The 20,583-nt window shown below is 44.9% G+C and overlaps 1 protein-coding gene across 3 annotated transcripts in view; it reads left to right on the forward strand.

Annotated features, from left to right (window-relative positions):
- Positions 1-19,826, forward strand: part of LOC147115769 (spermatogenesis-associated protein 16-like) — a 258,198-nt gene extending 238,372 nt beyond the window's left edge. For 2 of the 3 annotated variants that reach the window (XM_085990301.1, XM_085990300.1), the window contains exons 10-11: positions 12,846-12,929; positions 19,446-19,826. In XM_085990301.1, the coding sequence (XP_085846427.1) occupies positions 12,846-12,929; positions 19,446-19,673 (312 nt within the window). In that variant the 3' untranslated portion in view covers positions 19,674-19,826. Of the gene's footprint in view, positions 1-12,845; positions 12,930-19,431 lie in introns of all 3 variants that reach the window. The other variant, XM_085990302.1, reaches the window with a different exon arrangement.
- Positions 19,827-20,583: the final 757 nt, after the last annotated feature.

A 20,583-nucleotide genomic window follows, 5' to 3' on the forward strand; every position in this document is an offset into this window, starting at 1 on the left:
GCACTGTTGCCTCACAGCGCCAGGGACCCAGGTTCGAATCCGGCCTTGGGTGACTGTGTGGAGTTTGCACATTCTCCCCGTGTTTGCGTGGGTTTCCTCCGGGTGCTCCGGTTTCCTCCCACAGTCCAAAGATGTGCGGGTTAGGTTGATTGGCTATGATAAATTGATCCTTAGTGTTAGGGGGATTAAATACGTGGGGTTACGGGGATAGGGTGGGATATGTGTTGGTGTAGGGGTTACGGGGATCGGGTGGGATATGTGTCGGTGCAGGCTCGATGGACCGAAATGGCCTCTATCTGCACTGTGGGGTTTCTGTGATTTCTGTGATCTGTGATAGCACGAGTCTGCAGGTCAGGAAAGAAAACCAGCAATAAGAAACCTACCAAAGAAAAGTACAAGAAGGTACATAAGATGACGGAGAATAGTTCAGACGAACAAAAGAGTGATAACGACTCCGAAAGCAGGGAACTGAGTTGTCTGAAACTACATAATGTGATCACAACGGAGGATCACCGAACCATTTGGGTCACTCTCAAGATAGCAGGAGTCCAGGTAAAGATGGAATTGGACACAGGATCAGCCCTAACAGTCATAAACCGACGGGACTACGAGCGGCTATTCTCACACATACCTTTGAGAGACACAAAAATTATTTTGAAGACGTACACGGGGCAAAAAGTCTACCCCAAAGGAAAAATAAGGGTGACCGTTATATATAACGGTAAGGAAACACCAAATCTAGACCTGTATGTATTGCAAGATGGAGGACCACCATTACTGGGACGTGAATGGATCCGGAAAATACAACTGGATTGGCATTCCATACAGGCACTGACTGTGGCTGACAAAAAGGATGACGACGTCACACCTGGGCGACTGTCAAAGATCCTAACTGACGCGAAAGAAGTGTTCCAGCAAGGACTCGGAACACTAAAAGGCATGACAGCGACGATTAAAATTGAAGAAAACGCAAGCCCAAAATTTTTTAAGGCCAGACCGGAACCTTATGCAATCCGCCCAGCCGTCGAAGCGGAGCTGGAGAGTCTGGAACGTTCACGTGTACTGTCCAAGGTAGACTGGAGCGAGTGGGCTACACCCATCGTCCCTGTGATGAAAAAGTCGTTGAGCAGCACGCCTGGGGAACCAAGGAAGGTTCGCATCTGTGGGGACTTTAAGGTAACAGTGAACCCGGTCCTTCACACCGTACAATATCCACTTCCGCGGATTGAAGATATTTTCGCCTCGCTATCTGGAGGGAAACGCTTCACTAAGATTGATCTGGCCCAGGCGTATCTGCAAATGGAGGTAGAAGAAGCATCAAAAAAATACCTCACAATCAACACCCATAAAGGTCTCTACCAATACAATCGACTGGTATTCGGGGTAGCATCAGCTCCGGCTATTTGGCAGAGGGCAATGGAACAAGTCCTGCAAGGGATCCCAGGGACCCAGTGTTATTTGGACGACATCCTGGTCACGGGCGAAAATGACAGTGATCACCTTGCCAACCTGGAGCAGGTGCTCACTAGATTGCAGGAATATGGGCTCCGAGCTAACCGCCCCAAATGCGAGTTTTTTAGAAAACAGATCTCGTATTGTGGCCACGTTATCGATAAAGAGGGGTTACATAAGTCCCCAGAGAAGATTGAGGCAGTAGTCAAGGCTCCAGCACTGGAAAATGTGTCACAACTGAGGTCGTTCCTCGGGCTGGTAAACTACTACCAAAAGTTCTTGCCAAATTTGTCTACAATACTACACCCACTGAACACCCTACTGCAAACTGGGGTGCCATGGAAGTGGAACACTAATCACATCGAAAGAGGTATTGGCCCATTACAACCCGGCATTACCAATTCGGTTGGCATTGGAGCGGTGCTGTCGCACAAATTCTCGGACGGCTCAGAGAGGCCAATAGCCTTTGCGTCACGATCACTAACCTCAGCCGAGCGTAACTACGCCCAGATTGACAGGGAGGCCCTCAGCCTAGTGTGGGGAGTGAAAAAGTTCAATCACTATCTGCACAGAGTGAAATTCACCTTGCTGACTGATCACCAGCCTCTTGTCTCCATTTTTAATCCGAAGAAGGGCGTTCCGGTGATGACTGCGCAACGACTACAAAGATGGTCACTTTTTCTAGGGGCGCACCACTATGAGATTGAATATAAGGGCACGAAACAGCATGGAAATGCTGATGGGCTATCACGCCTGCCACTGCCTACTGCGGAGGAAGCACCAGCAGTGGATCCTGTCGAAATATTCCATTCGATTATAGTTGAATACCTACCGGTAACTAACGCTTGTATCGAAAAGGAAACCCGAAATGGCCCGACACTGTCTCGGGTATATGACTTGACGGTGAAGGGATGGCCAGCACATGGCGACTCACTGTTGCCAGCATTCTCGACGAGGAGAGAACAGCTGTCAGTGTGCCGGGGGACCTTGATGTGTGGATCCCGAGTGGTAATTCCACCCATGTTAAGGGATAGAGTGCTCAATGAGCTTCATGAGGGTCATCTGGGAGGGGTAAAAATGAAAAGCCTAGCCAGGGCTTATGTGTGGTGGCTGCGAATCGATAAACAAATCGAGGACCTGACCAAGAGCTGCTCAGGATGCCAGGAAGTCCAAAATGCACCACCACAGGCCCCTCTACACCCATGAGAGTGGCCCTCATCTCCATGGCAACGGGTGCATATTGATTTTGCTGGTCCATTCATGGACTCAATGTTTTTAATAGCCGTGGATGCGCACTCGAAATGGCCTGAGGTCATCAAAATGTCCTCCACCACCACGGAGAAAACTATTGCAGTCCTACGGACCATTTTTGCCAGGAATGGCTTGCCAGAACAGATTTGCTCTGACAACGGACCACAGTTTGTGTCCGAAGAGTTCCAGAGGTTCTTGAAAAAGAATGGGGTAAGGCATTACACATCCGCCCCGTATCATCCAGCCACAAATGGATTGGCTGAGAGGTTCGTACAAACCTTTAAGAAGGCAATAAAGGCTATGTACAATGACAACATTCCGCTGCAGCACAAGGTGGACAATTTCCTGTTCGCCTACCGGAATGCGACACATGCAGTCACCAACCAGGCCCCAGCCATGATGTTCTTTAACCGAAGGTTAAGATCTCGCCTGGATTTGCTCAAACCAAATGTACGAAGAGATGTTGAGAGTAAGCAATTCCAGCACATCCATGAGAAGCCAACAAGGAGCTTCAATGTAGGGCAACCAGTCTTGGCCCGCGACTACCGAACAGAAAAATGGCAGCCAGGAACGATATGCACACGGCAGGGCCCACTAATGTACACAGTGGACGTTGGGGAGAGCATCGTGAGACGCTATGCTGACCAGATCCTAGAGTCACAGGAACAAGTCAACCCCATGCCTCGCCCATACGTACCTGGTGATGAACCCAACGTACAGGTCGCATCTACCCCAGAAACAGTAGCATCGGAAGCTGATGAACCAACCGACGACAGGGGGCCAGAATCGCCTCCGCACCAAGAGCAAGACACTCGGGAAAGGCGCTATCCAGAAAGGATCAGGAAGCCTCCCCAAAGACTGAATATATAAATAGACTATTTTCAGCTAATGTTGCATGTTAAAAGTGTTAATTGTAATTAGTTTGATATTTAATTGTTAAATGAGTGTTATGGTACTGTTAATCTAAAAGGGGAGGAATAGTAATGTATATACCTTTAAGGGGGGAACTATCTTTTACAGCTCATGCATACTGCAGTACCGGCAGTGACCACACCTGTATATAACACTGAGTAGTAATCTGTATAGATCAGTTCCCGTGTGAGCCACGTTGAGTAAACACCTGTTGTACCGTTCTCCTGCAGTCTGTGTCTTATTATACACAGACACAACAGTCCCGATTCCGTCCCGCCTGTAACAGGCGAGACAGGTCGTTAAGGCCCTTAACAAGCACTAAATAGCCTCTGTAATCCAATTTTGAAAGGCCCTTGCGAATTTAACCCTTTTCCCACGCTAAACACGCCTGGTGGGTAACACGATGGTGAAACCTGGCGGGAGCACTATTGGATTGCTGACTATCAACTGCAGGTCAACCATTAAAGAGGAGATTTGATCAGCCATCATTTGCAGGTGGCAGCACTTAGTGGTCTCAGGCCTGGGGGATCTTTTAGAAGGCTTAACCACACCTGTGGAAGTTTGGAGCCTGACACCCATCTCCAGTGTGACCTCCTGGGAAACCCCTCTCTACACACTCACTGAGCGCTTCCTCAACTGAGGCATATACCAGAAGCTTGAGAGCCATTTATTTCTTTCCCTTCTGGGCATTAGATGAGCTTGAGCACCAGTCACGGCACCAACAGAACCAGGAACATCAGCAGCACCAACAACAGCAGCAGCAACAGGAGCGCCAGGCTGCTGCTCACCCACCTGAAGCTTCACAGGCCAGAAGGGGCCAGCGCTTGGAATTGGCTTGTGAGCACCTTGCTGCACATCAAGGGGGCCATGGGGACCCGTATCTGCACTGGCAGTCCTACTCAGAAGGACATCCATGAAGGTCTGGTTTCTCTGTTCAATAGATGATCATCGCTCCTCCAGAGATGTCATTCTAATCAGAACACTCACCATGTTTTCTGCACTCTGGCGACTTATCACCTCCATGGAGGTTGCCATCCTTTCCATGGTGATGCGTTGATGCGCCAATGACTCCACAAAAGCTCTGCTCATGTTCGCTCTGGACTCCTCCATTCGCTCCACACTCGCAGCGACCCTGGAGACAAAACCTGCCAGAGACTCCTGCATTTGTTCCTGGAGTTCCAACACCGCTGATCTTATGGATGGACCTAGAGGCAGCGGGTTGACATGCAGCTGAGCCGAGCTGGCAGAGTCCTGCGCCCTCCAACGAGGACTCTCCACTGCTGTCCCTGTCTCCACCATCTGCTGATGCTCACTTGTGAGCTGTGATACACCAGGTGACAACACTACTCTATCTCCCAAAGGTCCCACCGAGGTGTGAGTGTCTGCGCTGGTGCTGGGTGTGCTGAATTCTGCTGATGCTGCACCCTCAGAGGTTGCAGCTTCCTCTGAGGACTCTGGATGCTGAGGCTCTTCCTCCTGGCTAGGGTGCTTGCGATGGTCCTGTTGCGGAGTAAAGGAAAGAGTCAGAGATGTGACGCCAAGGTTACATGCACATTGCATACTGCAGATGATCATAAGTCCATCTGTTAGAGCTTCAGAATGATTATCAGCGACTCATGCAATGTCAATGAGAGAGATGGTAAACTATTCCGTCACCAGCTTGCTGTGATGCACCCGTCTGTCCGTCCCCCACTTGCGCATCCTGCTCCACTCCTACGATCTCCAGGACCACCTCCTCCCAGGGGGTGAGGTGGGCTAGTTAGGGTGTCCCTCCTCCTGTCCTCGCTCTTTCTCACTTATTGTGAGCTCTCTTTTCCTGCAATGAGGGAGACAAGTGGAGGTTGAGTGAGAATGAAGGAGTGAGTGTAGAGATTCCATAGCATAGGTACTTAGAAGGAGACAAAGATGGAGTGAGGTGGCAAGACCAAGGGCCCTCCCTGTGTGTTGTCAGTTGTTTGCATAGCATCACAGTGATAAGGAGTGTGAGGGCTGCATAGTCGAATAGTTAGGTGATTGTGACCATAAAGAGAAAGGGAATGGGTAAGGGTGCATGGATGTCAGTGTCAAGTGGGATGTGGAGGAAGAGATTGCTAAAGCTGAGTGCTGGTGAGGAAAGGCAATGGGGATCAGATTGAGGGTGGTGGGAAATACATACTCACTTTTCCAGTGCGCCGAAAGTTATGAAATGTCTTCCTGCACGGAATCCAGGTTCTGCGGGGTACTGATAATGAGTTGACCTCCTTTGCCACCTGGTTCCACACAGCCTTGGTCTGCTGGGGAGGCTTCTTGCTCCCTCTTGCTCCCTCAACTGAAGCTTGCAGGGCAACATCATCAAACCTGGGAGCAGACCTAGGTCTCTCGCTGGTCATTCTGCCTCCAGGTCCCTCTGGCATGAAAGGGCAAAAGGTTGGCACAGTCTGCAGAAGAAGCAAGGCTTGTTGCAGACCCTAAATGCAGCAGCATGACGTCATCGGAGGGGAAAAACTCATTTGACAAGGGTTCCCACACATTGGAAATCAATTGGACAATTAGGTTAAAATTGCATCAATCTCCCACATCCATTTAGATTCGGGTTGATAACACGAAATTCAGATAACATGACACCATCCCGCACCTCAGTTAAAATACAGCCCTTTGTGTCCTCTTCACAACTTGCTTTCCCACCTATCTTTGTATCGTCAGCAAATTTGGCTACAATACACTCGGTCCCTTCATCCAAGTCATTCATATAGATTGTAAATGGTTGAGGCCCCAGCACTGATCCCTGTGGCATCCCACTAGTTACAGTTTGCCAACCTGAAAATTACCCATTTATCCCGACTCTCTGTTTTCTGAGCATCGTCCACTAAGAAATGTGCCACAATGCCAGCCCATTGGTCTTGTGGTCACCTCCTCTGCTCAGCACATAATTCAAAGGCTAAGAGGTGTTCTTCCATGTCGTCCTCTGGAATAATTTTTTGCAGCATTAGACTGGCTTGGATAGATTGGATGCGGAATTTCATCTGGCCCCACTGCTGGCTCAATTCAGCGATCTCTACTCGACTCTGGGTGACCTGGTTCAATAGTAGTTGAGTGGTTTCCTGCTGGGCCTCAAGGATCTGAGTGGTCCTCTCCTGTGCGGCTCACGTGTTCCGCACCAAACATTTCCTCCATTGGGGTTGGTCTCCTCTATTAAAGACACAGACACCACTGTTGCCTCCACGTGTTACATGGTCCTACCATCTCAGAGCCATTTCTCTCCGACAAACAGTAGTCCTAGAAAACTCTCCAACTCCCAGCCTCTTTACTTCTCTTGATCCTCACCCTTTTATATCTCCCCCCACTCTAATTGCAATTACCTTTTAAAGGCGAGCGTCTTCTTAAAATGTTTCTTAAAGGGCCATACCCTTACTCGGGGATTAGGGCGGGTATCTACACATGTGGACAAGGGGTTTTATCCTCTTTAAGTTTGATTAGTTTATCAATAATCTCCCCCTTTTCTATCGTAAATGTTGTTATATCTTGTTTGATCTCTTCTTCTAATGTAATGTCCACCCGGTTAGTCTCTCGCTGGTAAATACTAAAGCAAAGGAACTATTCAATATTTCTGCTACTTCGCTGTCATTACCTGTGAGTTTAACTTGTGCATCACTTAGTAGCCCTATCCCTATACTGATTTTTCTTTTGTTATTTATCTGTAGAATACTTTATTTCTTTTTGTATGTTCTCCTAGCATTCCTACTTGTTTTTATTTACTTCTTTCCTAACCTCTTCATATTCCCTTTGACATCCTCCTTTATCATCTATGTACTTAGTGTATACGTTTTTGTTTAGTTTCAATTTTATCCTTATCTCTTTATTCATCCATGGTGTTTCATTATTAGCTAGTTTGTTCTTGTTTTTAGTGGAATATATTTCTCCTTGAACTCTATTGATCACTTTTTCAAATATTTCCCACTGCTGTTCTATCTCTGTCCATCAGTTGTTTTCCAGTTTATCTTCCATAGTTCCATTCTCATCCCTCGAGATTAGCTTCTTTCCAATCTATTACTTTGGTCTTTGTCTTACTTATGTCTTTCTCAATCATTATTTTAAACCATATTGTGTTGTGATCGCTATTGCCTGGATGTTTCCCTACGCGTACTTCTCTTATGCCACGTTTCCCACATTACAACAGTGACTCCACTTCAAAAGTACTTCATTGGCTGTAAAGCGCTTTGAGACGTCTGGTGGTCATGAAAGGTGCTATATAAATGCAAGTCTTTCTTTCTTTCTATCTGCTCTGGTTCATTTCTAGATCCAGCAGTGATTCCTCTCTTGTTGGGTTTCTTATGTACTGGGTAAGAAAGGAGAACATACTGTAAAAACTCCATTGCTTTTTTACCTATCTCTTCCTCTTCCTGCCAGTTTATTTTGGGGTAGTTGAAGTCTTCCATGATTATTATTCTATGGGGAGAAATTCCCCTAGAGGGCCGTTTGGGGCGCTAAGTGAAAAATGTTTAGAAAGTTAGCGCCAGGTGCTAACCTTTTCAAACATTTGTTAAATTCCCTCTTTTTGCTCCAAGAGGGAAGTGGAGCGCTAAATTAAATTGCCTCTTGGAGTGCAAGAGGTGGGAAATGTTCCGATCCAGGGCGATGTGCTCAGCAGCGCCACGCGTGGCACTGCCGTGTTGCAAGGGCTCTTCCCTGCATTAAAGGGAAGGGCCCCACGCTGCGAGCTCTGCAGGTTTCATTGTAGATTTCTGGGCCACTGGAGAGTGATCGCCCCGCGAGTGGCCAGCCTCACAGTTCGCAACCCCTGCAGATATCGGTAATACTGCCCAGCGCTGCTGCGGGTTGCGAGTGAGAATTTTTCTCCCGGGGCGCTGCGCCCAGAGATGACATCATGATCTCCAGGCACAGAAGATCGGGGCATTAGCGCCGCCGCAAACTTCCCTTGGAATTTCACGGGAGGCACAGTTATCACCTCAGGGGGGTGAAAAGCCATTTGCGCCCCGTTAGCACCTCCTACCAGAGGCGCAAACGAGGGGAATTTTGCCCCCTATGTCTTTTACTTAATTCATAGATTTGCTTCCTAGATAGACTTCCTCCACTATTAGGTGGTCTGTAGAATACCCCTATTAGCGTGATCAATCCCTTTTTATCCTTTATTTCAATCCATATGGGTTCTATTTCTGTCTTAATGTTAGTTATGTCCCTTTTTTCTACTACCATTATGTTATCATTAATTAGTACAGCTACTCCACCCACCTTCTGCCTTCTCTACCCTTTCTAAATATTTTATATCCTGCAATATTTAGTTGCCAATCTTGTTCTTTACGTAGCCATGTTTCAGTTATCTCTACTACATTTGGCTCCTCGCTGTGAATTATTACCTCCAGTTGCCCCGTTTTCTTTCGGATGATGTGTATATTGCCGCACAGGCAATTTAAATCCTTTTTATTAATCGTTCCATTCACTTTATTTTTAACGGTCATTTAATACTTCTGTTCTATAACTGTATCCGTTCCCTGACCGTTTGTGTTACCCTTATTCGTTACCTTGGTCTGACCTTTACTCTCATCTCCTATTTCTTTTATCTTCAGGCTTATGTTATCAGATTCCTACCTCGTCTTACTAGTTTAAAGTCTTATCCACAGCCCTATTTATCCTTTCTGCTAGGACACTAGTCCCATTCCGGTTTAAGTGCACTCTGTCCCAGCAGTACAGCTCCTTCCTGTCCCAATACATGAATGCAAGTAACATTTGTGCCACACAAGTGCCAGGCAATGACCAACTCTAACAAGAGGGAGTCTAATGACCACCCGTTGACATTCAACGGCATACCATCGTCGAATCCCCCACCATCACCATTGACCGGAAACTTAACTGAACCAGCCACATAAATACTGTGGCTACAAGAGCAGGTCAGAGGCTGTGTATTCTGCGGCGAGTGTCTCACCTCCTTTCCACCTTCTACAAGGCACAAGTCAGAAGTATGATGGAATACTCTCCACTTGCCTGGATGAGTGCAGTTCCAACAGCACTCAAGAAGCTCGACACCATCCAGGACAAAGCATCCCGCTTGATTGGCAGCCCATCCACTACCTTAAACATTCACTCCCTTCACCACCAGCACACCGTGGTTGCAGTGTGTATCATATACAAGATTCACTGCAGCAACTCGCTTAGGCTTCTTCGACAGCACTTCCCAAACCCGCGGTCTCTACCATGTAGAAGGACAAGGGCAGCAGGCGCATGAGATCACCACCACCTGCAGGTTCCCATCCAAGTCACACACTATCTTGACTTGGAAATATAATTGCCGTTCGGTCATCGTCGCTGGGTCAAAATCCTGCATCACCCTTCACCACACGGACTGAAGCGGTTCAAGGCGGCGGCTCACCACCACCTTCTCAAGGGCAATTAGGGATGGGCAATAAATGCTGGCTTCGCCAGCGACGCCCACATCCCGTGAATGAATGAAAAGAAATAAAACCTCTCCTTCCCACACCAGAATTTCAGCCTCGCATTCACCTTCCTGATTTGTCTATCTCTGTGTCAATTAGCATGCGGTTCGGGTGGTAATCCTGAGATTACCACCTGTGAGGTCCTGTTTTTTAAAATTTAGTTCCTAACTTCTGAAATTCCCTTACCAGGACCTCCTCCCTTTTCTTCCCTATGTCATTTGTCCTGACATGTACTACGACAATTGGATCTTCTCCCTCCCTTTCTAAGTTCTTCTCCAGTTACTAAGAGATATCCTTTACCCTTGCAACACGTCCTCCTGGACTCTCGGTCACGACTGCTGAGGACGCTATCTATCCCCCTAATTATCAATCCCTTAGGACTACAACCTTTCTATTTCACTCCCCCCTTGGACTGCCTCCTGCTCCACCATGCCATGGTTAGCATTCTGGCCATCCTTCCTGCAACCTTCATCCTTATCCTCACAGGTAGCAAGTACATTGTACCTATTGGATAGGACCAGTGTCTGCAGGGCAGCCTTCTCTCCCTCATCTGGGATTTCCCCTCCCCTGCTGACTGACAGTCACCCTCTCCTCTTCCTGAGCCTGTGCTTTCCTCTGACTGTACACCCTCCATAAACTGAAGCTCAACCAAAACTTTCCTCATTAACTGTGGCTTAGTTGGTAGCACTCTTGCCTCTACGTCAGAAGGTTGTGGGTTCAATTCCCACTCCAGAGCCGTGTGCACGAAAATCTAGGCTGACACTCCAGTGCCATACTGAAGGAGTGCTGCACTGTTAGAGGTGCCGTCTTTTGGATGAGTTGTTAAACCGAGGCTCCGTCTGGCCTCTCAGGTGGACGTAAAAGATCTTATGGCACTATTTCGAAGAAGAGCAGGGGAATTATCACCAGTGTCCTGGCCAATATTTATCCCTCAAACAATATCACTAAAACAAATTATCTGGTCATTATCACATTGCTGTTTGTGGGAGCTTGCTTTGCGCAAATTGGCTGCCGCGTTTCCTACATTACAACAGTGACTACACTTCAAAAAGTACATCATTGGCTGTAAAGTGCTTTGGGACGTCCGGTGGTCGTGAAAGGCGCTATATAAATGCAAGTTTTTTTTTTCCTCATCAAGTCCCGTTCACACATCACGCCTGTACTCACTGATCTACATTGGCTCCCAGTTTAGCAACCAACGTCTCGATTTTAAAATTCTCATTCTGTAGAGGGCGCCACGCTGGTTCAGATGGCGGATTAGAGCAAGTCTCCGCTCTAAAGCCTGCAAAAATGCTTCGGGCAGCTGTCAGCGAGGTGAACAGCGAGCGCCGTTCCTTCGCTGCTGACTGCAAAATCCAGGTCATCATGCTTGTAATATTACCAATGACATATATTCAGTACGCACAAGGACATTTTGGCCACGATCCAAGCAAGGAAAAAGGATCCAGGTTTCACCTGCAAGAGGGGAAGTGGGTACAAGTTGAATCTTTGGTCCACACTCTGCCTGTAAAATGATATAAGGAATCTTTTTTTAGGATTTTGTATGATTTCACTGTGCCCTAGAATCATTTTTATTAATGATCTGTTACAGACCAAACCACAACGGTTTTTTTCTTGCCTGCCTACAATGGGATATTTCATGCATTATACTCTTAGAAAAATCTGATCATTTGGCACGTCCAGTTCCAGCTGCGTCCTAATTGTATAAAGCTTGCAGAGATTAGATGTATTGAAGCATTTTCAGATTTATAAACCACATATACTACAATGTGAATTAGAGAAGAATTCACTTGCAGTTTAACATGACAATATTACAGGACCTACATCATAAAATAATATTCCTTGAGGTTACTGTCACTCGTGTCCATTTTATAGTGAGAAAATAATCTTCACAATGTTAAAATGAGATTTTCTATTAAAATGCTGATCACATGTATACTGGTTATCTTTTAGTGAATTTAAGGCAGTAATCTAAGCTTGGATCTCACATTATAAATATCAACCTGATGAAACGTTGTGGTGGCGAGCTTCAACTTCCACCTGAAACAGGCATGAAGTCGGAGCGGCTGCACCACCCACCCAAAGCCAGTGTCAGGAAAATGGTTTGTGCCTCATTTAAATGCACCAATGAGCCGCGGACACCAAATGGATTCCCCACTGCAGCTCGCCGGTTGTGGGGAGGTAGGAAATTGACTGGCTCCCTCGCTGTGCCAGCTGGTAAGTCCGGCTGAGGGGTAGGCTCGCGCAGGCTGAGGTTTTATTTGTAGGCCCAGGAGAAGCCTGGTCGCACAAAAATTAAAAATTAAAATTTCTTTGGCCGTCCTTTAAGTAGCCTCCAATGGTCAGTTTTCAAGTGAGAAATGAGCGGTAGCAGTTGAACATTGTTCCCTATGTGTCTTTTGAATCACTCAAATTCTTATTATTGAATGGAAATACCTATTACTGTAGTCTTACTTTCAAATAATCTATTTGGTCAATTCAAACAAAGCATTTTATCTTAGTTCTCAGCCAATTCCTAATTTCCAACTTCTCCAACATTTCACTAAATCTTATAAGGCTGTATTTAATTTAGGGTTAAATTTTGCAAAATTCATCCTATTGGAATGCAGCTGGAACTATTCATGCCAAATTCTCCAGCTTTGCATCTCATTGCCAGCAGACATGTGACAAAATGCTACGGTTTAATCTGTAGTGGCTGAAAATAAAAATCACCAACGTATATTTAATATTTTTTGTAAAACTGTTCAATCGGGTTATTTCCTTGTCAATACTTCATTGATAAAATTTATGTTTGCACCACAGCTGCATTCATTAATGACCGATGCTGTTGACACCCTTGAAGGAAACAGGAATAATGGAGAATGTGTTTGGAACAAAACTGAAAAGGTAAAAATTTCAATTTAGTGCATTACACAATTGCAGCTAAATCCATGGAATTATATATTTTTTGATCTGGTTTCTTCCAATTTTTGCATAATTAAAATTATCTCCATAGAAATATATCGGATTTTCCGACCCGCATGGGTGCGTACGAGATATGTACGGACCCGTAGGGGCCTCGCATGCGCTGAAAACCGGCACTTGCGATCTGTCAAGAATCCTCTGCCTGCCCTGGAGAAGGGCCTCTACGGGCAAAGAGTTCCGCTTTCTGCACAACTTCCGCCCGTTGAAAACCTTTAAAAATCTTATGCCTGGTAAAAGCATGTGTAAGGTCTACTTTTACCAGCATAAGAGTTAACTCATTTATCTTTTAAAAATGTAAGTTTATTTTTAGCCCTGTAAAAAACTTTAATTTTTTTTTCAAAAAATTCTTTTTTAAGTGATCCCCATTCATACTTTTGACAGATCTGTGCGTAGAGACCTGTCAAAAGTGTGAAGGGGGATTTCCTTCTTTGATTGGTTCCCCATGGCCCACATGATCCCAGGGATGGTTGCGAACCGCATGCGCCCCTGGGATACCTGGGCCTCTACGCATTTCGTAGAGCAGAGGCCCAGGATCGGAAGTCTTGGGACCTACGGAGCCAGCAGGTAAGTGTGTAGATTTTTCCCGATCGGAGACATCTGCACGCAGGAAGCCTCCGATCAGAAATTCAGGGCATGGTTAGATCATTTATTCAGTGAATCCTGAATTATCAGTTTTATATTGCTGGTAAGTTAACATTTCATGATTGGTGCTTTTTTTCACCTGCCACCATCTAGCTATGCAGAATGCAACTATTAGTATTAATCTGACAGAAGATTTTAGTAAATAAAATTTCTATTTTGATAATACATTTTTAGAATCATTAACACTCACCGAGCGTACAATATATTCAGTTCATACATATGCTCAGTTCTGACTAAGTGCATTACATAAGATGTAAATGCAACCCTTGTTAATTGCATCGTTTCAACTGCCATTGTTCTCAATATATAAAACTCCTGTGTGACACACTTTATTGAGTTATTTCCTCCTTTAATCATTTTACGGTTCATATATTTGAGTCATTAGTTTTATCTTTGAAAAAAATTGCAGATTATTATAGTGAGATCTGTCGAGTTAACTTATTTTTGTTATTTATGCTTTTCTCCTCATTTACACACATGCATGAAAAGGTAACTGGATTACATAGTGCTGATTTTATAGCCCCAGATTCCTAAACTTAGATGAGTACATTGACTAAATTTTCCACACTTTAGAGCCAACTGCTCTTTATGAGACATTTTTTACAGCAATGTTACAAAGAACTGCTTGTTTGGGTCTCATTTAACATCAGATTCAGCAGGCTTTACTAATCATTTTTATTAACTGAACAAATTTCACAATTAATAAACCATGAGTTTTAAACTAGAAGATGTGTTCATTTAAGGTTTAGCTCAGTCGCAGAGGAAGAAGATGGACAGTTGCATTCCAAGTCCCTTGTGTCACACAATAGTTGCTTGGAAACCAATTTAAAAGATGACTAAATATTGACTCGGTCACCAGCACGATGTCCGCTGACTTCTGTTCACAGATTGTCTGTGAGAATTTATTTGTTTATCAGATGTGGGAGTCACTGGCAAGGCCAGCATTTATTGGTCATCCCTAATTGCCCTTGAGAAGGTGGTGATGAGCCCCCTTCTTGAACCGCTGCAGTCCATGCGGTGAAGGTTCTCCTGCAGTGCTGTTAGGGAGGAAGTTCCAGGATTTTGATCCAGTGATGATGAAGGAACAGTGATATATTTTCAAGTCAGGATGCTGTGTGACTTTGAGGGGAACTTGGAGGTGATGGTGTTCCCATGCGCCTGCTGTCCTTGTCCTTCTAGTTGGTAGAGGTCGCAGGTTTGGGAGGTGCTGTCGAAGAAGCCTTGACGAGTTGCTGCAGTGCATCTTGTAGATGGTACACACTGCAGCCACGGTACGCGGTGGTGGAGGGAGTGAATGTTTAAGGTGGTGGATGGGGTGTCAATCAGGTGGGCTGCTTTGTCCTGGATGGTGTCGAGCTTCTCGAGTGTTATTGGAGCTACACTCATCCAGGCAAGTGGAGAGTATTCCACCACACTCCTTACTTGTGCCTTGTAGATGGTGGAAAGGCTTTCAGGAGTCAGGAGGTGAGACACTCACTACAGAATACCCAGCCTCTGACCTGCTCTTGTAGCCACAATATTTAAGTGGCTGGTCCATTTAAGTTTCTGGTCAATGGTGAACCCCAGGATGTTGATGGTGGGTGATTCGGCGATGGTAATCTTGTTGAATGTCAAGGGGCGGTGGTTAGACTCTCTCTTGTTGGAGATAGTTATTGCCTGGCACTTAAGTGGCAAGTGCCACTTATCAGCCCAAGCCTGAATGTCGTCTAGGTCTTGCTGCATGCAGGCACATCCTGCTTCATTATCTGAGGAGTTGCGAATGGAACTGAACACTGTATAATCATCAGCGAACATCCCACTTCTGACCTTATGATGGATTCATTGATGAAGCTGCTGAAGATGGTTAGGCCAGTACACTGCCCTGAGGAACTCCTGCAGTGACGTCCTGGGGCTGAGGTGATTGGCGTCCAACAACCACAGCCATCTTCCTTTGTGCTAGGTATGACGTCAGCCAGTGGACAGTTTTCCCCCTGATCCCCAATGACTTCAATTCTACTGGGGCTCCTTGATGCCATACTTGGTCAAATGCTGCCTTGAAGTCAAGGGCAGTCACTCTTGCCTCATCTCTGGAATTCAGCTCTTTTGTCCATGTTTGGACCAAGGCTGTAATGAGGTCGGGAGCCAAGTGGTCTTGGCGGAATCCAAACTGACCATGTTATTGGTGAGTAAATGCCATTTGATAGCACTGTCGACAACACCTTCCATTACTTTGCTGATAATTGAGAGTAGACTGATTGGGAGCTAATTGGCCAGATTTAATTTGTTCTGCTTTTTGTGGAGAGGACATACCTGGACAATTTTCCACTTTGTCAGGTAGTTGCCAGTTTTGTAGATGTACTGGAACAGCTTCGCTAGAAGCACGGCTAGTTCTGGAGCACAAGTCTTCAGCATGTCAGCCGGGATGTTGTCGGGGCCCATAGCCTTTGTGCAGTGAGCTCAGCCGTTTCTTGATATCACGTGGAATGAATCGAATTGGCTGAAGACTGGCTTCTGTGATGGTGGGTCCTTCAGGAGGATGCTGATATGGATCATCCACTCGGCACTTCTGGCTGAAGATTGTTGCAAACGTTTCAGCCTTGTCTTTTGCATTCATGCTGGGCTCCGCCATCATTGAGGATGGGGATATTCATGGAGCCTCCTCTTCCCATGATTTGTTCAATTGTCCACCACCATTCACGACTAAATGTGGCAGGACTGCAGAGCTTTCATCTGATCCGTTGGTTGTGGGGTCGCTTCGCTGTCTATAGCATACTGTTTTGCATGTATGTTGTCCTGTGCTGTAGCTTCACCAGGTTGACACTTCATTTTTAGGTCACCTGGTGCTGCTCCTGTACTCATATTGAACCAGGCTTGGTCCCCTGGCTTGATGGTTGCGGTAGAGTGAGGGATATGCTGGGCTACGAGGTTACAGATTGTAGTGGAATACAATTCTGCTGCTGCTGATGGCCCACTTTGCCTCATGGATGCCCAGTTTTGAGCTGTTATATCTGTTCTGAATCTATCCCATTTAACACAGTGGTAGTGCCACACAATACAATGAAGTGTCCTCAGTGTGAAGACAGGACTTCGTCGCCACAAGGACTGTGCGGTGGTTACTGCTACCAATACTGTCATGACTAGATGTATCTGCGACAGGTAGATTGATGAGAATGAGGTCAAGTAGGCTTTTCTCTCACCACCTGCTGCAGGCCCAATCTGGCAGCTATGTCTTTCAGGACTCGGTCCGTAGTGGTGCTACTGAGCCATTCTTGGTGATGGACATTGAAGTCCCCCACCGAGTACGTTCTGTGGCCTTGCTCCCCTCAACGCTTCTTCCAAGTGGTGTTCAACCCGGAGGAGTACTGATTCATCAGCTGAGGGAGGGGTGGTAGGTGGTAATCAGCAGGATGTTTCCTTACCCACGTTTGACTTGATGCCTTGAGACTTCATGGTGTCTAGAATCAATGTTGAGGACTCCCAGGGCCATGCCATCCTGACTGTATACCACTGTGCTGCCACCTCTGTTTGGTCTGTGCTGCCCGTGGGACTGGACATACCCAGGGATGGTAATGGAGGAGTCTGGGACGGTAATGGAGGAGTCTGGGACATTGGCTGAAAGGTATGATTTTGTGAATATGACTGTGTCAGGCTGTTGCTTGACTAGTCTGTGGAACAACTCTCCCAATTTTGGCACAAGTCCCCAGCTGTTAGTGAGAAGGACTTTGCAGGGTTGACTGGCTAGGTGCGCCGTTGTTGGGTCTGATGCCTAGGTCGATACCAGGTGGTCTGTCTGGTTTTATTATTAGTATACTTCTTTGTAGCGGTTTGGTACAACTGAATGGTTAGGCCATTTCAGAGGGCAGTTAAAAGTCAACCACATGGCTGTGGCTCTGGAGTCACATATAGGACAGCAGATTTCTTTCCCTAAAAGACATTAGTGACCTACATGGATTTTTACAACAATCTGGTAGCTTCATGGTCACTATTACTGATACAGGTACTAGCTTTTTATTCCAGATTTATTTAATTAACTGAATTTAAATTCCCCAGGTGCTGTGGTGGGATTTGATCTCATGTCTCCGGATCATTAGTCCAGGCTTCTGGATTACTAGTCCAGTAATATAACCACTATGCTGATATACATGTTATACACATTATTTAAACCATATATTTACAAATTAAGTGGCTGAATTAAAAGTGGATGTTTGTTTTCCACCCTAAAAAATGGGGCATTTAGATGTACAATACTAGAAAAATATCTGGACAGCTTACATTAACCATTCAGTACAGGTGCATCTTTCTGCCTTCGTTTAAATAGGGGCACAAATAGCAAGATTTAATTCTAGAGTACTAAGGATTTGGTGTTGGAGGAGCATCTAACCTATATATTTATTCCTGTCAAGAAATGATTCTTCACTAATGTTTCTGCTGTATCTCTCTTATAAAAGGGATATTTGAGACCCCAGTAGCCTGCTGTCCTTGTGAAGTCAGACATGGCCCCAAGGACTATTTTTCCATGTGTACAGGATTTAATACTCCAAGAAAATACTCCTTGGCGTTATCTCATATTGGCATAGAAACAAACTACTTTTTCTCTGATGCTAATCCAACCAGAATTTGAAACCGCACCATCAGCAAATATTAGCATCAATGCTTTCATCCCATTTTAATGGGTGCAGCCAATTCAGCTATGCATGACACGTGGTGATTGGGATGTTTCAGATTAACTCTCCAGCTTAAGTTAGTCCGGCCTTTGCGCATATCTAAGCCATTGGGCCTGTTGTCACAGCCTCCCTTGAGAGTTGGTGCCTCTGTTTGCACGAATCTTCATCAAAGCAAGGTGTGTTCACCTCTACTCTGCAGATGGTCACCAACGCTCATGCAGCTTGACCTTCCCAGCATCCCTCTTCCTCCAATTACCTCAGATCAGAAGATTCCCATTGGGAAACTCATTGGTGGGGTAAAGAAAAAAATTCAAGCAATTGCTACAAAGGCTGGTGCGGACCCATGCCCTAGCAAAGGAAAAAAAAACTGGGCCATAAATGCCTAAAAACTGTTCAATGAATCTGCTTACTGGCCTTTTAAACTTACTTCTCCTACACATCTCATCACCCAGCAAGCCCGGATGCCCATTTATATGGTAATGACTTCAAAGTGCTGTTGGGATTATGTAAAGGCCAGAAAAACACTCTAGAAATTACTGTTACTCCTGTATAATTTCAATATTACACAATGCAGTTCCACCTGTTTCTTGCACCTGCTCCAGCCCACCAGAAAAGCATGTCATGCACAGAAAGAGACCCAACGGTATAGATTTCCACTCCTTTTTGTATGCTCTGTGAACCAGCACACATGGGGCATTCACAAAACTAATACCAGCCCCCATATATCTAAATGTGTTCATTATGGCAGTCGATATTTAAGGCAAAAAGATAATTGTGCTTGCCATGGAAATGGAAAAATTCTGGTCAGGAAAAGCTTTCTGTATGCCCAGGTTACAGTACTATGTCCATTTAACAACTTGGTTTAGGTGAATATCCTCACATGGTGTCCATAGCCTAGTTGTTTTGCCACCATTCTACAATATTGTTATAATAAATCTAGTCTAGGATGCAGATTTCCTGGAAATGAATGCCAGAGGTTCAATAGACAAATAAAGTTATCAAATACTAGAATAGAATATTCTACATGAATTGAAAAAAAAAATCACTGAATTTTTAAAAGCCATTTGAAATCAAATTGTTTTAAATGCTGTATTTTTCATTGACATTCCAGAGGACGATTTTACTTAAAATATTAATAGATGACTGATTGCAGGTTGGGCTAATTGAGGACCTCATCTATCAATTAGAAGATAATTTTCTGAAAGCAAAAGCTCTGAAAACAGCTCGAAAACAAAGGAGAGAAGTGAAGAAGCTGAAAAGCCAGAAACTTGTTCTGTTGCCTGGTGACCTGAAGCCACCCAGAGACACAAAGTCTGTAGGAAAGACACTGCTGCACTCTCAGACTGATAAACGAGACTACAAAATCTCATCTTCAAATTAGTGAGGCATCACCTTAGGAACATGGATTATTTGCTAGAAGTTCCCTTACTTCATTATTCGTTGTTGTGGCATTAGATTGCCATAGGAGCTTGAATAGTTGTATTGAAATGCTTCATAAATTGAAGATAAAACTGAAATTGAAAGACTGACTTTACTAATGAATGCTTTCTTCTTCATATTACATAGCTTTGTCAGTGATCAACTTAAATACATATTCAAGAACAGAGACCTAGATGTTCCATAGGAATGCAGTTAATACTGATAAAGGTGATTCAATTTCTATATTAATATGGAATATAACTAAAAACAATCTGCTAACTACAAAATCCAGTACAAAATACTTCTATTTTGATGTCCAGCTAAGAAAACTTGTCAGTCGATTTTCAAATGGTAGAAGATTGCCTACCATAGGATTTTACTTATTCGTTGAAATACAGAAAAATTACAACACTGAAACCGCCCATTCAACCCAACCAGTCTGTGTTGGTGTTTACTCTCCACGTGAACAAATAATTCAAAACACATTTACCCACCTTATTCCTGCATCCCTTCAGCCCCTTGATTCCTTCATCAACCTACCCAATTTAGTCTTGAATGTTGAATTTCTGCTTCAACCACTACTCCTGGAAGCAAATTCCAGTCTCAAGATGTTTTTCCTGCTCTTTCCATATCGCTTACATTTAATCTTATATCTGTGGCCCCTTGTTTTTAATCCCTCAAAGAACTAGAAAACAGGCTGCTTCTATTTACCCTGTCCAGTCTGTTCATAATAGACACTTCGATCATTTTGCTCCATAATCTGCATTGTTCTAACAAGACCCAATTTTGAGTTCTCTTATTTGTATTTCTTTCTACCAGGCAGCATTCTAGTGAAACTGCACAGTACACTCTGTAGCTTCCATATTATTCCT

Source organism: Somniosus microcephalus, chromosome 6 (assembly GCF_052327205.1).
Source record: "Somniosus microcephalus isolate GS21.2 chromosome 6, FLI_Smic_1.0, whole genome shotgun sequence".
Classification (NCBI taxonomy): Eukaryota; Metazoa; Chordata; class Chondrichthyes; order Squaliformes; family Somniosidae; genus Somniosus; species Somniosus microcephalus.